The 19,318-nt window shown below is 52.0% G+C and overlaps 1 protein-coding gene across 7 annotated transcripts in view; it reads right to left on the minus strand.

Annotated features, from left to right (window-relative positions):
• Positions 1-10,716: 10,716 nt before the first annotated feature.
• Cntfr (ciliary neurotrophic factor receptor) overlaps positions 10,717-19,318 on the minus strand; it is a 38,024-nt gene continuing 29,422 nt past the window's right edge. For 5 of the 7 annotated variants that reach the window (XM_029475832.1, XM_021160395.2, XM_029475831.1 and 2 more), the window contains exons 5-10: positions 16,709-16,826; positions 16,371-16,537; positions 15,177-15,340; positions 11,977-12,157; positions 11,471-11,639; positions 10,717-11,372 (exon numbers count right to left, since the gene is read on the minus strand). In XM_029475832.1, coding sequence (XP_029331692.1) covers position 11,372; positions 11,471-11,639; positions 11,977-12,157; positions 15,177-15,340; positions 16,371-16,537; positions 16,709-16,826 — 800 coding nt within the window. In that variant the 3' untranslated portion in view covers positions 10,717-11,371. Of the gene's footprint in view, positions 11,373-11,470; positions 11,640-11,976; positions 12,158-15,176; positions 15,341-16,370; positions 16,538-16,708; positions 16,827-19,318 lie in introns of those variants that run through there. The other 2 variants (XM_029475833.1, XM_029475834.1) reach the window with 2 other exon arrangements.

Below are 19,318 nucleotides of genomic sequence, written 5' to 3' on the forward strand. Positions count from 1 at the left end.
TTTTTTTGGTTTTTCGAGACAGGGTTTCTCTGTATAGCCCTGGCTGCCCTGGAACTCACTTTGTAGACCATGCTGGCCTCGAACTCAGAAATCCACCTCCCAAGTGCTAGGATTAAAGGCGTGCGCCACCATGCCCAGCTTAATTTTTATTTCTAAAGGTAGGATTTAAAATTTTTTCCAGATAGAAAAGCTGTCTAAAGGAAGACAGTCATTAACACAACGTATCTCTACTCCTGAACTCTACAGAAACACAAGAAATACGTGGTGCCACATGCCCTGAACTACCAAGAAGACCCAAGAAGACCCAAGAAGTCTCAGGCTTCTAAGTGGTTTCTCTCAAACCCTCTCCATGTCTTTGGGCTTACAGGAAAAGTAAACAATGGTTCTTTTTATAGTGTCCCGGAATAATGTACTCGCTTTATCCCATTCTAACCAACGGCTTTACAAAGAGGTGCCATGCCATTTGGCCATCAGTCTAGGGACATCAAGTAAGGGTTCGCAGTGCTCCGGTGGCTCAGCGTATCCCAGGCCTGATTGCTGGTAACGCAGTGTCGTAATTAGAGACAAGCAAATAACAGCATCTGCAGCTCAGCAAGGAAACATAATTGTCTAACTCCTAGCAATCTGAGGTCAAGACTACAACAAACGGCCTTCTCCAAATTCAAAGTATCTACGTCCCCCTTAGCCACTTGCAGACCACCCATGCTGGACCCTTTTTATCATCGTATCTTCAAATGCTTCAGCTAATATCTGGCCCAAGGTCTGAGATGAGACAACAGACTGTACTTAAGTGACTGCATTGCTAGCACCTAAAAAAAGACTCCCAGATCCTCACACTGGAGCACTGTGTTTTTATGTACGTATATGTGTATGTATGTACGTACTATGCACGAATGTTTGTACATATGTATGTTTTTAGTGTGTGTGTGTGTGTGAGAGAGAGAGAGAGAGAGAGAGAGAGAGAGAGAGAGAGGGAGGGAGGGAGGGAGAGAGAGAGCGTACACACATGTATAACTTGGGGGAGTTGGTTCTCTCCTTCAGCCTGAGGTTCTGGGCATCAAACTTAGATCATCAGACTTGAGGGCAAGTGTCTTAACCCACTCAACCCTCTCACTGGCCTGTTTCCAGCTGGGATTAGGAGATACCCACTGTCCCTCTGTCCACCAGCTCAGTCAGTCCCTCATTAGCAACTTGATTTGTCCTGATAAGCTGTTAACCCACAATCAACCAGTCTATCAATACGTATAACTCTTAAGTGATATTTTAATTTTTTTTCTTATGTGGCTAAACACTGGCTGGAAGGAGCCAAGAGAAAGGAAATACTCAGTAGCCGTTTATACTATCATTCACCTATCTCGGGTTGTGCAGATCCAGGCATGCAGGATCAAGGTCAGAAGTTGAAGCTGGGGCAGAAGACAGCAGCCATTTCCATTTTTCCCAAGTCACAATAGAAAGTAGGGCAGAGAGAGGAGGTGCCTGGCCTCGGTTGAATGACCCAAGTTGCTGCCCTGAGAGCACCTAGGGCCTGGGATTGTACCCAGACAGAGGATCTTTGTGTGGAGAACAAAGAGTCCCAAGGCCAGAGCCAGTCCTTCCCTTGTAGGGGCAGGGTAGGATGGAGCCACTTCATTCTGAAACAGGCAAGTTTGCTATGTGCTCTGGCTTCCCTCCTCCAAACCCTATTACTGCCCTGCTCTTCAGCCCTGCCCAGCTCACTGGCCCTCTCTGTGATGCTGTCACCTGCTTTCCCATGCCCAGCGCTCGCCAGGGCCAGCCCCCAATCCCACCTCAGCCTTCTCCTCTCACCATCCCCCTGAGGCTGGCTCAGCAAAGTCACTGTCATCTCTGTGTCATTTCCAGTGATCATTTTCAATTCTTATCTTGTTGACTATTTGGCAGCATCGAAGCTGAATATACCTTTTTTGAAACTGTCCGTTCCTGTCTTCCAGGCAGGCGCCTTCTCTGAGAACATTTATCCTTCCTACTAAAACAGGGTGTTTATGAGGCACCTGTATTCTGTTGGCAGTTTCCATCCCTTGGAGATATTCTCCTCAGTGCGAGACAGGTGGAAGGAACAGATAAGGAAACCAAGGCTCCAGGCAACTAAGGAGTTTTCCCAAGACCCCATAGCAACAAGTGATAGGGTCTTTATAAAGAACCTAAATCTACTGCTTTGCCCTGACTCTAGCTTGGCTGGCCTCGCCACCTTTCTGGCCCTCATCCTTAGCTCCTCTCCTTCATGGACACTGCTCTCTGTCCCTACCCTCATTTTCCCATTCCCTCCCCCCCCCACCCCTTCTCCTGTCTGTGGCAAGCTTTTCTGCATAGCTTCAGTGCCCATTTTTTTTTGCATTTTTTTGTTTTGCTTGTTTGTTTGTTTTGTTTTGACAGTGCTTTACCACTAACCCAGCTCTCACTCCCTAAGTCCCAGATGCTGCTCACTGTTGCTGCTGTTGTTACTATTGTTACTAAGACCTGAGATTTACAATGTTTCCGTACGGTAGATGTGGTGCCAAATTCGTTATGTATTACCTTATTAAACCCTCACAACAGACGATATGATATTGTTTGTTACACTGTTTTTCTAAGGAGACTTAGTATTAGAGAGGTTAATACACTTGCCTCCAGGTCAGCAGAAGCTGATATTCTGACTTTAAAGCCATTGTTTGTTTGAAACACAGTCTTGGTTAGGTAGCTCTGGTTGGCCTTGAACTCACCATCCTCCTGCCTCAGACTCCCTAGTTCTGGGATTACAAGCGTATAGCACCACACTTGACTTAGTCATTGTCTTACCTGCTGATTAGACTCTTCAGGAGGTACCTTTAGCACCTCATATTTGAAATGCCTAAATTTCAACCTGTCTGTCCTACACCAGTTGGGTGACCATAGCAAGTGACAGCATGTCCAAACTGTAGCTATTATCAGCTTGCCCAATCCTGTCTTCTCATGACGGCAATTTTTTATTTTTTTATTTTTTGGTTTTTAGAGACAGGGTTTCTCTGTATAGCCCTGGCTGTCCTGGAACTCACTCTGTAGACCAGGCTGACCTTGAACTCAGAAATCTGCCTGCCTGTGCCTCCCAAGTGCTGGGATTAAAGGCATATTCTGCCAGCCCCAGGGCTCTGTGCATGCTAGGCAAGCCTTCCACCCACTGAGCTATGCCCCCAGTCCAAAACTGCACGTGACTTTACAGGCCAGCTTCTCCCAGGATTTCTCATCGTTCCCAGCCACGTGATGGCCACCTTGTTCTCCTTCCCTGTGTTCTTATGCTCAGTGCCAACCTGTCTCCAGCCCCGAGACCCTGAAACTCTCAGCCAAAGGTTCAGACCCTCAGGTTGACTTTCAAAGCGTAAGGCACGTGGCCTCCATCTTCTGCAGCCCCAACTCCAACCCGGTCCGGCATGCAGCACGGAGGACTGTCTTCTGTCCGTCTGTCCTCATGCCATGCCCTTCGCAGGCAGGGGATGCCTTCTACCTTTTCATCGTCTCAATGTTTGTCCCACTAGTGTTTTTCCACTAACACTGAGCTTAATGTTGTGTGTGCTCAGGTGTGCAAAATCAAGTTTTTCCGTTTTATGAAAACCAAGTCTATGAGGCTCTGAGATGGCTCAGAGGGTAAAGGCACTTGCTTCCAGGCCTGACACCCGGGAGTCCAGAGTCTGCCCCTCCAGCCTTGGTTGGCTTCCATCATCCCAGCACCTTCTCCAAGCTCCTCCCCCTTGCTCCTTTCATTCAGACCCCTTGGGATTCTCAGGCCCATCTGGATAATCAGAACGGTCTTCCCACCTCAAAATCCTTGTCTTAATCCTCCAAAGTTCTTTACATACCCTAGACGATGTTCACAGTTCTGAGACATCAGACATGGACACTTACCATTGTTCAGCCTACCACAGGAGGTGGCATATGATTCCACAATCTTCAAGATGCCCTCTAATGAGCATTTAAGCCTGGGACTCTGAAGTTATCTTCTCTCTCTCTCTCTCTCTCTCTCTCTCTCTCTCTTGCTGTGATAGGGTTTACTATGTAGCACTAGATGGCTTGAATCTGGTGTTGTAGATCAGTCTAGCCTTGAATTCACAGAAATCCATCTGCCTCTGCTTCCTGATTTCTAGGATTAAAAGGATATCCCAAGCTGCAGAGATGGCTCAGAGGTTAAGAGCACTGACTGCTCTTCCAGAGGTCCTGAGTTCAATTCCCAGCAACCACATGGTGGCTCACAACCATCTGTAATGTGTTCTGTTACCCTCTTCTCCCCTTGCAGGCATACATGCAAGTAGAATACCATATACATAATAAATCAATCAATAAATCAGTCAATCAATCTAAAGTAAATCAAGGCATATACCACCATTTCTGGCCTTAGGTAGATACTTTTAAATATATCAAAAAATAATGTTATGCTGGGCAGTGGTGGTGCACACCTTTAATCCCAGCACTTGGGAGGCAGAGGCAGGCGGATTTCTGAGTTCGAGGCCAGCCTGATCTACAGAGTGAGTTCCAGGACAGCCAGGGCTACACAGAGAAACCCTGTCTCAAAAAAACCAAACCAAACCAAACCAAACCAAACAAAAATGTTGTTATTAAAATTGTAGGTGATTTTATTTCAAAATTGCAAGGCAGTGTGAGCAGCACCCAGAAGTGGTTGGTGTCGCCTTTGGCAGCATATCCACAAACAGAAGCACCGGGGACACAGGACCGTGCGGAGCTGCTGGAGCTGGTCTATATAGTTGTAACTAACTGCACATGCTATGTCAGACATTTTTTTAAACCAAAAGTAGAAACTGTACTTTTACTTGGATTTAGCCAGGAAAAGAAATAAGTAAAAAAAAAAAAATGCAATAAATGAACTCAGGTTGAATTATTTCTTCACTTCCAAAAGCAGTCATTCTTAAAAGACCTCTCTTGAATTTAGAAAAATGCTTTCGATTAAGAAGCTGGAGTAGGAATTTTGCCGTCATGTTTCAGTTTTATACACTATTAATTGACTCTGCACTATGAAAGAAAATGTGATTAGTGTCCTTGTCCCTCCACCCTCCTCTCTGCTCCAGATTACAGTGCCAATGTTGTTTTTATTTTATCAAGATTTATAATATTTACATTTTGTTCTGCAACTAAAATTCCCACAGTTTAATCTTAACCTAAATGGAATTAACGTCGCCGCCAGCCCTTTCCTATAGCTCTTCCTTCCCTCAGTTGTGGTTCTGATTAATTTCTTGGCTGACTGGATTTTGTCTTTAAAAAACAAAAACAAAACCCACAAGGTTTCATGTATCCCAGACTGGCCTCGGACTCGCTGTATAGCCAAGGACGGTCTTGACCTCCAGACCCTCCTGAGGGCTGGGACTGCAGGCTTGGTTTAAGCAATGCTGGGGACTGAACCTTGGGCCTCACCCATGCTTGGCAAACACTTCACCAACTGAGCCACATCCCTGGCCCTGAGTTTTCAGGGTTTTTATTTTTCTAGAAAGGTCCACGAGTTCTCAACCCCACCCTCCAGACTTTCGAGTAACCCATCCTTTGTGGTCACCCCGAGGCCTCCGAGACACCACTTACCACCGTTGCAAGCCTGCCATACCTTTGCAAGCTCGCCACTTTGCTCCTGGGGTTTCCAGTCTCTTACCTGCTTGGTGCTTTTCTGGCCTCACCTCTTCCTGCCAGCTGACTCTCACACCCCCAGCCTTACCTCCACATCACTTTTGCGCCATGTGCTTTGTGCGTGCTGCTGTTTCTGGCTTATTTGCTACATCTGTGACCTTATTGTTTTGGTCCTGTATACTCTCTGTTCTCTCCCTGCTCACCTCATTGTGTTTTAGCATCTTGTCCTTGGGTCCTTTGTCCTATCCATTTTAAACTATTAATAAGACCTAAGACAGGAAGAACTTGTGGGGAATCTGTGTTTTTTCCTTTGGTTCTATCTCCTCCTAGGTTGGTATGAGCGTGTGCAGGTTCTGTTCCAGGCTCCCTTTCTCCCCTCCCTCCCTCAAGCTTTTGGCTCTCTCTTTCCTTCCTGCCTGTGGTCTTTGTGCCCAAAGGCTGTATGTACGTTTCTTTTTCTCTTTACGGCTACCTGCCATGGCTTCTGCTTAACAGGCCTGTGCTTTCTCCTCTTGCCCCAGCCAATTTATCCTCTCCTGGAAAACAGCTGTTGGCACCTGGTCTGCCATACCACCTCAGGGTGGCCTGGCCGAGGCTTCCAGTTAACCTTGCTAATGCTTGGGTACTTGTCCTTCCAGGATCCTATTAGACATCTGCTCCAACTGAAGGGAGAGCATGCTGACATCTTATGGCTTTAGTTTAAGCTCCTGAAATGGCGGTCCACACCATGGAAGATATACCATGTTCTTCTAGCCTCTGTTAAAGTGTCAAAGAGGGACATGGGGCTTCTAAACCGTCCCCTGACCGCCATGCTCTGACCTTCTCTGTGCCTATGCACTTAACAGCAAGGGACCGTTAGTATGGATTCTCGTTCGTCAGTTCATTGTTTCTGAGTGCTGCTTTTGTGAGAGGAAACTCAAATCTTGTGCTACTTTTGGGAAGGGAATTGTTGTTATTTAAGAGATTCCTCTAGATTCCTTTGGTGTTCCTGTTGTCTTTCTATGGCTACAGCAAAGGCCTCATCTATGGCCACACGAGGCAAGCTACAAACAGACCACACAAATGTACGCCGTACACCATCACCTCACACTGAACACTGTGTGGCTGCACACAGTGCCACAGTAGCATTTGCTGCTGTGCCTATGCCCTTTGCACACAGTCCCAAACAGCCCACCTTCTCTCTGGGGCCATTGCCTGAGTCTCCTGAGAACCTGCTCTGCCCCCTGGTGGCCACTCCCCCAAGCCGCTGTCCTGGAAGTGTTCTGTCTCCCTCCTTGGCCTGTTATTCAGTCAAAGATTCTGGCCTAAAACAGCATCTCTTTCAAAGTAATTTATCAGGTTAGGACCCTTAAGATATCCCCCAGACCATTTTATCCACTAAGACTGTTGTGGGCAGCTAAACTGTTGCAGATAGAGTGGCTAATTTTGCCTGGAATGGATTTTCCAAGGTTTGAAATATTTAGTACTAAACTGGGAAAGTCCCAGGCAAACTAGGCCCAATTGTAGATCTCATTCCTCCGATACAGGATGTCTTCAGATCGGTCTCCTCAGTCAGGAATCACCAAGCCGCCTTCTGGAAGGCATGTGCAGACCAGCCTCCCTTCAAACAGATCCCGTTACTCAAGCATGCCACACTGTTCAGCGGCAGTTCCCCCTCCCGCTCAGTGTCATTACCAGATAAGGTCTCTCCTGCTGCTCTGCTCAGACCTCTTATTCCATCTCGCAGGAGAGGTGAAAGTGGAGGGAGTTATACCCCAATCCTTCCTTTCTACAGGGCTCTAGCCCTGTCAGAGAGGTGGAGCCTTCTAAGGGTTAGACGCCCTTGGCTGTGAATATGTGGGCATGCAGGCCTAAGGATATACAGGGCTTCAGGGCAGCACCAGGATTCACTGTTCTATCCCAGTGAATCTCGAATCTTATCCTACACAGATAGTAAACACTCTACTGTTGGAAGCTCTCAGGTTGGGGGCTGCCCAGGAATGTTGCCAAATAGTTACCTAGGCCCAGCCTAGCTGCTGGGATGCAGAGACAGGATTCTTATGTTGATAGCCATTGGCCTCAGAAAAGAAATGAAGCGCAGGCACGTGGCCGAGAGGGGGCAGCAGAATCTAGAACAGACAGACCCTGGCTTGGGCCGGAGAGGAGCAAAGGCCACAGACTGGGTCTGAATGTGGGGGTAGGAACTCAGAGTGGGGCAAAAGAGGAGGGGTTGAGTCTGGGAAGAGGGACCAAGGCTGTGCTGGACAGGGAGAAAGGCACATAGACACAGAGACAGGGACGAAATACTTAGAGACAGAGGCAGATGGAAATACAGAGGGAGTTAAGGAGAAAGGGGGGGAGGGAGGGAAGGAGAGAAAGGGGGGGGTAAATGCTAGGAAAGGGAAGGAGTTAGAGGGCAAGAGACAAAGAGGGAAAAGAACACCAAGAAGAGACAAAAGGTAGAGGAGGAGAGAGGTAGAGATGAGACAGACATACAGAGATGCCAAGACTGGAACCAGAGGCTGAGAGATGGCTCAGTGGTTAAGAGTATGCACTGCTCTTTCAGAGGACCTGAGTTCAAATCCCAGAACCCACATCAGGCAGCTCACAACTCCAGTTCCAAGGGTTCTGACTCCACAGACAGCCCTGTGTGTGTGTGTGTGTGTGTGTGTGTGTGTGTGCATTAAAACAAAATAAGTTTGAAAAAAAGGGAAACTGGGACCAGGACAAAGAGTACTTATTTAGAGACAGGAATAGGAAAGAGACAAATATAGAGACAGGAATAGGGTCAGAGAGGAGAGGGGTGCAGGAGTTTAGAGTTCTAAGCATACAACAGAGCCACCATGGGAGGAGAGGTCCTGTAGCCAAGTATAGACTGATCCAGACATAGAGCGGTGTCCCATTCCCAGGGCACCTTGGGGAGCAAATAGAACTAATGTCTGAAAGGCTGGGCCGCTGCTACATAGGCCGAGGACCCGGGCCCCTCAGAAGCGCTCTGATTCTCTGAGTTCTGTTTTAGCTCCACGAAATGAAGCTTATACTCATCTCAGGCTTCCCAGAACCACCTTGCAAAGGGTTGCAGAGAGACGGTACTCACAGGAGGCAGTGGCTGCCGGTAGTCAAAACCCTCGGAAGTGAATAGTCTATGAGGTTAAGGGGAGAGGACTTGCAAAGAGGGACAACCACTCTCAGAGTCAATGACACTGACCAGAAGGGCTTAGGACAAGGGTGATCCCTTGAAGTTGGGGGCAGGGAGATACCCCAGTTCTTCCCTCCATCAGCCTCCCAGGCTTGAGCAGGCCCCCCTTCCTCTTTCTGCCCCCCTCCTTCCCAGGCCCAACATAATTGCTTTCCCATGTTGCTAATGGAGGCCAGATTGCTGATGCCCAAGCCTTGGGTGGGCGGTGGGTGGGTCAGGACTGACCAAGGCTCTCAAGTCAGAAAGGCAACACAGGCTAGACACCCTCTAACTTCGGCCCACCCACCTTTAAGATAGACAAGGGGTAAGGTTCTATTGCAGGGATATAATATTCTTGGCAAGAGAGTTGGTAACCCCTGATCTTTCTATAACCTTGCTGGACCTAGCCTGAGCCACACCTCATTGGCCCTAAAGCAACAGGCAGAACATGGGGGCAGGGAAGGGGTGTTTAGAGTGCAGGTGCAGGTCCACAGCTACTTCTCGGGAATGTCCATTCTGGGAGTCTCTTTCTGTGTCCAAGGAGCCACAGGTTCCCATCGTTTGAAAAGCCACAGGTTAGGCAGGCACAGTGGCACATGCCTTTAATCCTGGCACTTAGGAGGCAGAGATAAGCGAATCTCTGGGAGTTTGAGGCCACCCTGAGCTACACAGTGAGTTCCAGGGTAGCCAGAGATGCATAGTGAGGCCCTATCTTGAAAACAAACAAACAAACAAACAAACAAACAGGTTACAGGTTGCTCTGTGTCAGGCCTTTTCTGTCCAACATTGAACATTGTCTCTCCTCCAGCCTGAGGGACAACAGGCAATCTCCGCTCCTCAGACCCTTGCTGGGGACTTAGTCTGTGTCATGCCTAGCAGATGTTAGCATGTGCTCCCGGTGCTGTGATCTCCCTCCTGGGACACAGTTCCATGCGGGCCTGCCAAGGCTACTGAAAAGTACCTGGTCTGAGAAGGGTGGCATTGTGGTGACATCAGGGGGATTCTTGGTGGCATCCAGCACCTGCTATGGGGCGAGTGGCCTAGACACTGGTGTGTGTGACTTTGACCACACCTCACTTGAAGCATGCCACCCAGGTTAGGGCTCTGGCCTCTTCCCATTATACACCAGAAGTCTGTTGACCTGACTCCAGCTCTGGACATTTTCAGTAAAGGAGCTTTATTACAGTGACTTCTGTGAGAGAAACTGGACCTTAAACCTGGGTCTCTCTACATAGTCCTGGCTGTCCTGGAACTCACTATGAGACCAGGCTGGCCTCAAACTCACACAGATCTTCCTGCCTCTGCCTCCCAGGTACTGGGATTAATGCAAGTGCCACCACATCTGGTTACGATTGGATCCTGAACAGGTACGGGGCAGCCAGAAGTCAGAACTTAGACCCCAGTTTAGGGACTGGAAGAATATGGAGCTAGAACAAAGCCCAGACCCTCTACCTTGAGTACTACATATATGATCAAAATTTGATGCTTAACCTTGTATATAATCTCAGTTCTGAAGCCCAAGTCCAACCCCTATCCATGTTCTAAGGAGCCTCAGCCTTCAGGCTGCCATGCTTGGCCAGGCCCAGGGCACTGTGCTCTGAATCTCTGTGGCCTGGCTGAGTGCTAATCCGGACCTGCTGATGCCTTGGGACTCTGCCTTCTGCCCGGGCACTCAAAACCAGCCTCCAGTCCAGCCGGAACCTACAAACACAGCCTCTACAAATGGCTGAATACCCCCATGTGGGTCCACCCTGCATCTGGACTCGTTTCCCACAAGTTTGTCCTTGGCTACATACTCCAGAGGAGCCCAAACCCTTAAGAAGTTGAGTGAATTATCCCTAATGACGATGGCCTAGAAACTGAACCTCTCCATGCTCCCCAACATGGTTTCTCTCTCCTTCCATGCCTTCAGGGCAGGAGTCCTCAGATGAATGGTTCCCTTCCAAAATGGTTCTGCTCCAAGGTCTCATGAAATGGTGACGTTTAATGAGAACTCCCTACCCCTCCCTCCCATGTATATACATCTATAAAAAATTCAAATACAGCAAGTTACCATTGAGTCAGACTAGAAGGGACTGACAGGACATTAAATACTGGGGATAGGAAAGGGCCAATGGAGGATCGTACAAAACAGGGGCAAAGGTGGAAGGACTGAAAAGTGTGGGCACTGGGGGGAGGGGGATGGCTGGGCCCCCCCAGTGTCAGGAGCTTATAATCTGATGGTGGCAACAGAGACCCTGGGACAGACAGGAGGCTGGGGCAGGAGGAGAAAACTGTGGATGTGGGGTGGGGGCTCCCCTCAGGTCCCCCAAGGGCTCCTGGGAGTCGCTGGCGTTGGAGGGTCCAGCCCGAGGGGGCAAAGATGAGAGGGGTCTTTGGTGGGTGGGTTAGCTGCATGGTCCTCCTCTCTGGATGGAAAGGAGGGCCGGCTTGGTGAGATGAGGCTGGGGGGGACGGATGGCAGGCCCGGGCCTGCCGGGGTCTCTACAAATTGTGTCTGAAGAGAATGCAAAAGGTCCTCCTGCCCGTGTGCAAAATAGAAACCGGGGGTCTGCAGGCTCAGCTCCGGCCTCCTGCTCCTCCGCAGGCGCTCTGGCATGTCCTCGTGGGATGCAGGGCTCTGGGGAGACAGGCAGGGGACTGTGAGGGCCGAAGCAGCTCAGGTGGAAATCTCTAAGGCCCTCCTTGCCCATGGCTGCCCAGCTTCACCCCACCTACCAGATCAGGAGATTGTTGGCTGTGGCAGCAGCGGCAGCCAGGACCAGAGTAACAGGGACACTGGTTAAGAAGGGTATGGAGGGTCCTCCGCCGCTGCCAAGCTCCCCAGGGTCACAGATCTTCGTGGTGGGTGGGGGTGCCAATGAGCTGGTGGTGCTGGTCGTGGTCTCTGGGGAGCATGGGGGAAACTCAGGGCAGAGCCAGGGCTGGGTCCCACCCAGATCTGGGGTTTCATGAGGTTACATTGTTGCGGTTTCCTGATGAGATTAGGGTTGCCTCTCCCATCCCGCTCATAGGTGACTACCGCACCCAGAAATCCCTACCAAGGACATGTAGAAAACAAGCACTAGGAACACAGGCATTGGGCAGATGGGTATGTCTGTCACAGCCAGAGAGGGTGTGTGGCAGAGGCTCTGCTCCCAGGAGGAGCTGGAGGGCATAAAGCACAGGGCGGGGCGGGGCCGGGCGGAGTGGGGCGGGGCGGGGCTGGGGACAGGCAGGCTCACCGGGGGCCTGGGCTTCCGTAGTGAGATGGCGAGGTTCCTCAGTCCAGGGTGTGGCGTGAGCAGCCACGCTCCAGTCACTCCATGTCCCAATCTCATTGTCCTTGGCTGCCACCTGGATGATGTATTCCTTCCCTGCGTAGGCATCTGTGATGGTGTGCGCTGTGCCATCCGAGAGCTCCACCTGCGGGCCCAGGCACGGGACGGGGTCGATGTGAGCCCCCGACCCCACAAGGGAAGCAAGACACATCTGGGGAGAGGGACACGAATATATCCCTGGAGGGAGTGAGGGCCTGGCTTCGGGGAGTGGGCCATGGTGAATGTCCTTCAGTCTCTGTGGGAGAGTAAAGCCATCAGGACCTAGATCTAGGGGAGGGGCCTCTAGATCCAGGCATGAGGGAGGCTAGACTGCCTCCAGAAGGACTTTGCTCAGTAGCTGTGATGCCAAGGGGGAGACTACTGGGCAGCAGTGTCGGGGTGGGCTACCTCCTCTCAGTGAGCCATTAAGTAAAAGGTCACAAGCACCAACGCCTGCTGGAGAGAAGATGCTTAAATAAAAGCTTGCCTCCATCTCTCCCTAACTCAGAGGCCAAGCTGCACTGCCTCTCTATAACTAAGTGTTAATGACAGTACCTGCCTTAGGCTTAGAATGAGGCCTAAGCCACTAGGATAAGACCAACCAGACTTCAGCCAACACTACCGGCATGTGGGTTTCAGCCCAGAGCCAGTGTACCCCCCCACCCAGCCCCAGCAGGGCCTCTCCCAGGAAGTGTTAGAAGTGGGAAGGGGTGGGCACAGCCCCTAGGGTGACAGGATTGATGCTCTCTTTCTTCCTGAGGCATGGCATCACTATACCACCCCCGCTTGCTGGCCTCATCCTGCTGGTCTTCCCCCCAGTCTCCAGGGCGGCCTGCCTGTCCGGCGCCCCTCCCAAGCCCAGGCTGGGCTCTGGTTCATCTCAGCGGCACCCGCTGCCTCATTAAGCCGCCTCGTAAACAGGGGCAGCCGGTGAGGGCGAAGGAGGGGGCTGCTTTGGGCCATGTCTGGCTTTAGGGCCCTTTTGGTTCCTGTTCCAATCTTCTCCCCAGAAATATAAGGTCTAGGCCACCTGACCTGCTAGTCTGTTATACACATGCATGCATGCCTGTGTGTGTGTGTGTGTGTGTGTGTGTGTGTGTGTGTGTGTGTGTGTGCAGGAAGCCCTCCTAATTCTGAGTCTGTGGTCCTGATGCTGGAGACCCTAGTTAAGGTCAGGGTCATGATGAAATACACTTGAGCCCAGACCCTGCCCAAGCCAATCCTACCCCCAGCCCTGGAAGATGAGTGGCCACCAAAAGCCTTCCTGTCATGGTGGGGGGTGAGCCAGTCCCAATCTGTACCCCAGTCTATTTTGTCTATAAAGATTCCCTCTGACCAGTCAGCTCCCCTCTCTCTTTCTTGGCCTACAGATTTCCACATGTCTATTCCCAAAGACAAAGAGAAGAGCCAAGGGGCATAGACCAAGCTGCCACCTCAATGGTGGACTGGATCTTCTTGCCAGTGATCTCTGGATAGTGACAATCTTAGGCCTGGCCCCTTCTGGCTAGGTTGTCACCGATCCTTAGGAGAAGGACCCTTCAATTAACAGGAGCTGTTACTGCTGACCACTGGCCTGGAAGCTGTCTCCCAAGTCAGCCGCAAATGTCAGACACTGCCCTCAAGCCTTCTGGGTGACTTAGGAAAAGAGCAGGTGACACCGGATTCCCATACTGGGCTCCAGTTCCTGCTTTAGCCTTGTCCATGCTGAGACAGTCTCTGACATACCACCTTATATCCACCTGAATATCCAAACGATCTTTTTTTCTGCTCTCCTCTTACAGTCACACACCTGTTACTCTCCAAGACCAAGGACAGGGAATATATTCTATGCAAAATTCAAGTTGAAAAGAGCCACAAGTCTAACCATTTCCAATGCCTGTGAGACCTGGAAGAAGCCTGCGGCATGCTGTAGAACATGCATGTTCTCATACCATAGAACATGCATGTTCCCAGAGTAGACGTGAGTTCTGCCCACGGTATGATCCTTGGCATGTTGGTCCCATGCATGATTGCAGTATGATTCCTGCTGGAAGCTGTGTGTGTGTGTGTGTGTGTGTGTGTGTGTTCCCGTGTGTGGTGGTGGGCAGCGTGCCAGCTCCACTGCAAGGCGTGTGTGCTGCATCGCGCAGAGCTGCTGCCTGTAGCTCGTTAGCGGGGGAGGGGGCTTGTGAAACCAGACCCTGGTTATTAGCAATGCATTAGGCTCGGGCAGCTGGCCAGGCGGGAGGGACTCCGGACTCTGTCAAGGAACACGTGAGAGTGTGAGTAGCCTTTGTGGGGGCCAGGCCTACAACCAGGACAGGCACCTAGGAATCAGATTACAGACTTTAAAGGCCAGACAGGAGAAGGGCATAAGGAGATGGCACTGGAGCCTGGTGGGGGTTCAAGCTGACCCCCAGGAGACAGACTGGCTTGCCTCACGGAACACTTCTAACTCTAGTCCTAGCCCAGAGCTCAAGGGCCACCCAGAGTGCCCACAGCCTATAGGCCCGGGGGCTCTCCATACGAGAAAGCCTACAACTAGTCAGGCCTCCGGCCATTTCCTAGACTTTCCATCAGAACTTGATCAATATCCAGACCGTAGCTTCTCCCCATACTGACCTATGTCCACTGTTTGATTCCCAGCCTAGGACACCACCTGACCTATAACCTCAAACTGACCTTTAAACTAGGCCTAATTGATTGTTTGGAGCCTGAATAACCCTCATGATCTAAACTCAATCCCTAGACCAAACTCAATCCCAATGTCTGGTTCTAATCCCTTGGGCCCATCTGTAAATCCTTGAGGAGTGGGACCATTTCGTTCTCTGGATCCAGCACAGCCCCACGCCTGGGTGGGACTGGCAGCTGGGGGGTTGGTACTGAGTGGGAAACACTGCTAGCCCTGTCCCCCACCCCCACCCCAGCACTTCTCTCCAGTATCCTGGCTGTCCTCAAAGCTGTTCTGATGAGGGTGCCTCCCTTGGCCCCATCCATTTTCCCAAACCCACGCCCCCCCTGCCGGCGAGCCTCTCAGACTCACATTGGGTCCCCTGTTAGTGCCAATCCTGCCTGGAGCACAGTTTCCTCTCTCTGTGTACTGTGTAGCTCAGGCACTAGGAATCTGGGCAAGGCAGGATACTCACATGCTGCCATTGGTCTAGGATGAGAGGCCGGTAGCGCAGGAAGAACTTAAGAGGAAAGGATTCAGGGTCTGGCCAAGTTGAGGGTGTCTGCCATGTCACCTCCAACCGACGGGGGTTGCTGGGCACTGGCCGGGCCACCACGTTTTCTGGAGGATCAGGCTTCACTGTTAAGGAAACATAGCTTCATCAGTGTGCTCCGGAACAACCATTTACCGTCAACTCCAGCCCCTGATCAGCCATCTCTGATGTCAACCATTGACAGTCACCATCCCTCTTCTCTGTTGTCAGCTCTGGCAACTACATTGAACACCATCTGATTACCACCTCTGCTGTGTTCCCACCATCACCACTGACTGTCCCTAGTTAGAGTTACCAGCACTTGGTAGCAACATCCTAACTGTCAGCCAGCCTCTATCACAGCTCCACTCTCATGGTGTCCAGCATCCCAAAGCCTATGTGGTACCCGCACCATGATCATGCTCACCTCTACTGCCACCCAGATCACCCCTCTTACACCTCAGCACACACGTCCTCTGCCAGCTTCCTTCCCCTCAGGTTTTGTGTTTCCCAGTTCTCAACTGAGCCTGGGCTCCCTCAGAAGAGTCTGGGTTTGGGGGTGCTTGTGGTAAGCTAGGGATCTGAGGGCTCAGCTCTAGAGCACTGGTCTGACTGAATATCTAGCCGTGAAGCTTGTGGGGAAGACAGAATAGAGGAAGGCAAGAGAGTCTCCGAGACCAATAAAGGGTTTGTCTGGGGTGGGGTACGAGCAGGCAATGCCTGTCTGGAGCAGGGCGAGGGCAGGCAGAGGGTCTGGATGGGATAAGAGGTGGGGAGAGGGCAGTGTCTGTCCTTCTCCTGTCTCCTGTTCTGACACCTCATTCATCACAGGCCGTAAGGAAGCCATTAGCATGGGGTGCGGGGAGCCTGCAGCTGCGCAGGAGTCTGGCCCAGCTCGCTCCCTTTTCCGCCTGCTGCATGTTCTCTGAGCCAAAGAGACAATGAAAAGAGCTGATGGGGGAAGTCTGCCCTGCAGGTAAAGGATAGCTGCTTGTACGGTCATGGGTATATATGGAGGCATCAGGCTCACGTGTGAGCATCCGCAGCAGGACTCACTCGTGCACGCCTCTGACACGCTCACTCCTGGAACATGCAGCATCTCCCCACCACCATCACCACGACCACGACCACACGCACCAATGGTGAATTCGTCAAAGGTGATGGCCGTACTGTTGTGACCCAAGGCGTTGCTGACACTTATGGAGACCTTGTACTTGATGGTTGAGAACAGGTGCATGTACCGAATGTGGCAGCGGTTCTTGAGGGCTGGGTCCTTCTCACAGACCATAATTTTGGAGCCATGCCTGGAAAGGAATGAGGCTCAGGTACTGTTACCAACATCAAGGGGCAGGCTGGGGCAGGCTAGGGGAAGGTCAAGCCCAAGGCTGGGCTGGGGTCTTGGACTCAGGACATGATGAGGAGAGGGGGAGGTCAAAGGTCAGGGCTGGGACCGGGTCAAGAGCGCAGTTACTCACAGCACAGTCACATTGAAGGTATTGGGGATGTAGGTGGGGGTGGGCAGGTGCCAGCTGCAGTAGAAGCCCTTGGGGTAAGTGTTGGAGCGGCAGCTGAGCACAGGCTCCCGCGGCGGCACTGGGTGGGGTGAGGACAGGACAGGGAGGTCAGGGTCCTCTTGAAGCCTCCGGTCCCCTGTACTAGTCTGGGGACAGGTGGGCCCCAGAGCCCCAGCACTCCCCCTCTCAGCCTATCATAGATGCCAAAGGTGGGGGGAGGGCTGTCAGCGAGGGTCTGAGGCTTCCCAGGCCACAGAGAGCCAGATGTTTAATTAAAGAAAAACAAGGCTGTGTGGAGGATCTCCGCCCCCCCCCCACACCTGCTCAATGGAGGCAGGAACTGTGTGGAGGGGGGGGGACAGGGGGGAGGGCTGTGGGCCTCAGCTCATCAATCACCACATGGATGTGATGTCTCAGGGAATTGTCTCTGTCCATGTCTCTTGTCACACTGTGTCTACTTCCGAAGGAAGGAGCGCCATAGAGACTGAAGGTGTCCAAGTGGCCTCTACCTGCCAGGGCGACCCCTGCACAGTTTGTAGACGAGATGCACGCCCCCGCCCCCTGCCCCCCACCCCCGCACCCTCCCCAGGCTTCCCATCTGTTGATTGATAGACAAACAGGCCTGGTAGCCACACAGGAGTGCAAGATGACTAGTTATGAGCACATCCATGTGTGTAACATACCTGCAGGCATCAGTGTATGTGACACACATGTCTCTGACATGACGGAGTGATTGGTGACATAAAGCATCTATGGAGGGCTTGGTCATGTCATCCATGCACGACCATATGTGAATATTTATGTGTACAAAGTGTTGGAAGAAAGCGGCTGTTCCCTTGGTGTGTTCCCCACTGGCTCCCGGCTCCAGCTGCCAAGTCTACCACCACCTGAAGAAAGGCCGTGACACGCTTGGAAGAGGCACAGAGAAGGTTACTATTTTGCCTGAGGTCACACAGCAACCATACTGGAATTAATCTCAGAAAGGTATTACAGGACTACATTGGGGAAGTACTTGCTGTTGTCTATCTGTGGTTTTTGATGCTGTGAGCATTTAGGCCAGCTGCCCCACCTTCAGGCACTGGGCAAGGCGTGAGGACAGGCAGCTCAAGTTCCTGGAAGGAGGCAGCCTCTGTGATCTGACCCAGGCAAGGAATGTCTGTGGCTCTGCAGACACTGACACCTCCTTCTGTGCTCCTCCCCGCCCCCTGCCTGACAGGTGGACAGGAAATGGGAGGGGGTAGCTCCACAAGCCAGAGACAGTGAAGGGGAGAACAGGTCTAGCTTATAGGCTCATTGAGTGGCGGTGGTGACCCTCAGGGGACTGAGGCTTCCCTTGACAGCATGCATGATTTGGGGTGACTTCATGCACACACCTAGTATGTACAGTCTGTGTGAAGACCTGGACGAACCTGGGATGCCAGAGCCCAAGCCTAGCTCTGCAGCAAGAGCCGAGGGCAGGAAGGCACCAGGAGAACTCCCCGGCAGCAGGTGGAGCAGCGCTGTGGGCAACTGCAACCCCACTGCAACCCCTCCCCAGCTCACAGGGGAGGACACACAGGGCCCCGCCTTGCATTCTGCCCGCCACTGACTGCCTTGTCCATCCAGGGTGCCTGAGCACTGCATGGGGGTGGGGTGGGGGTGGCCAAGGACACAGGAAGTGCCTTCTGGGGGCCTGTGGGCCAGGCCAGAGCTGGCATCGGCTCTAGGAGGAAAGGACATTCCGAGGTCGCTGAGAAACCTCCACTCCCCGCTCCTGCTGCTGCCCCCCCTTTACCCCCAGCTTCAAAGGAGAAGAGCGCTGGCGGGGGGGGGGGCGGGGGTGAAGCTGCAGAGTCAGCTCTCTGTTGCCTGCCCTGTTGCCTGCCCAGACTGTGGAGGGCAGAGCAGGCCATGGCACTAGCCTCACAGCCCCCTCCCCTGGCTGGGATCACGTATCTCCACCCCTTTCCTTCTGTCCTCCTCCCCCCCACCCCCACGGTCCAGTTCCCCTCTCTGAATGGGCAGGTCACAGGGGGGTAGGGGCCAGGCAGGGGGTTGGTCTGTCATCTGGCTACTCCTGCCTGGCCCAGGGCCCTGAGCAGAGAAGGATTTGGGTTTCCTGACAGGGACCAGGTTTCTCAGAGGGAAAAGAAGGAAAGAAAAACAAAGAAAAAGAAGAAAAGGAGTGACTTGCTGCAGCTGGAGCCCAGCTGAGGGGCCGGGTGGGCGGAGATGGGGGTGCTGTGTGAGACCAGGAGTGAGGCTGTGGGACACTGTGGGATCGGGAGGCCCTGTTGTCAGTGTGCTGTGAGCTCCAGAAAGCTGGCTTTTATGTCACTGTGACTGCAACGGTGGCTTCACGTGGGAGACTCTTGGTGGCGTGGAGGCTATGTGGGACACGCTGCATGGCTGCGCCTCGGGGGACGCTGCTTCGTTAGAGGTTGTCTATGAGGGCAAGGCTGTGACTTTACGTCCTCCAGCGTGCCACTGGCTATGTGATGGAACTTAAGGCTCAGTGTGCTTTCTTCTTCTTCTTCTTCTTCTTCTTCTTCTTCTTCTTCTTCTTCTTCTTCTTCTTCTTCTTCTTCTTCT

Source organism: Mus caroli, chromosome 4, assembly GCF_900094665.2.
Source record: "Mus caroli chromosome 4, CAROLI_EIJ_v1.1, whole genome shotgun sequence".
NCBI classification, from domain to species: domain Eukaryota; kingdom Metazoa; phylum Chordata; class Mammalia; order Rodentia; family Muridae; genus Mus; species Mus caroli.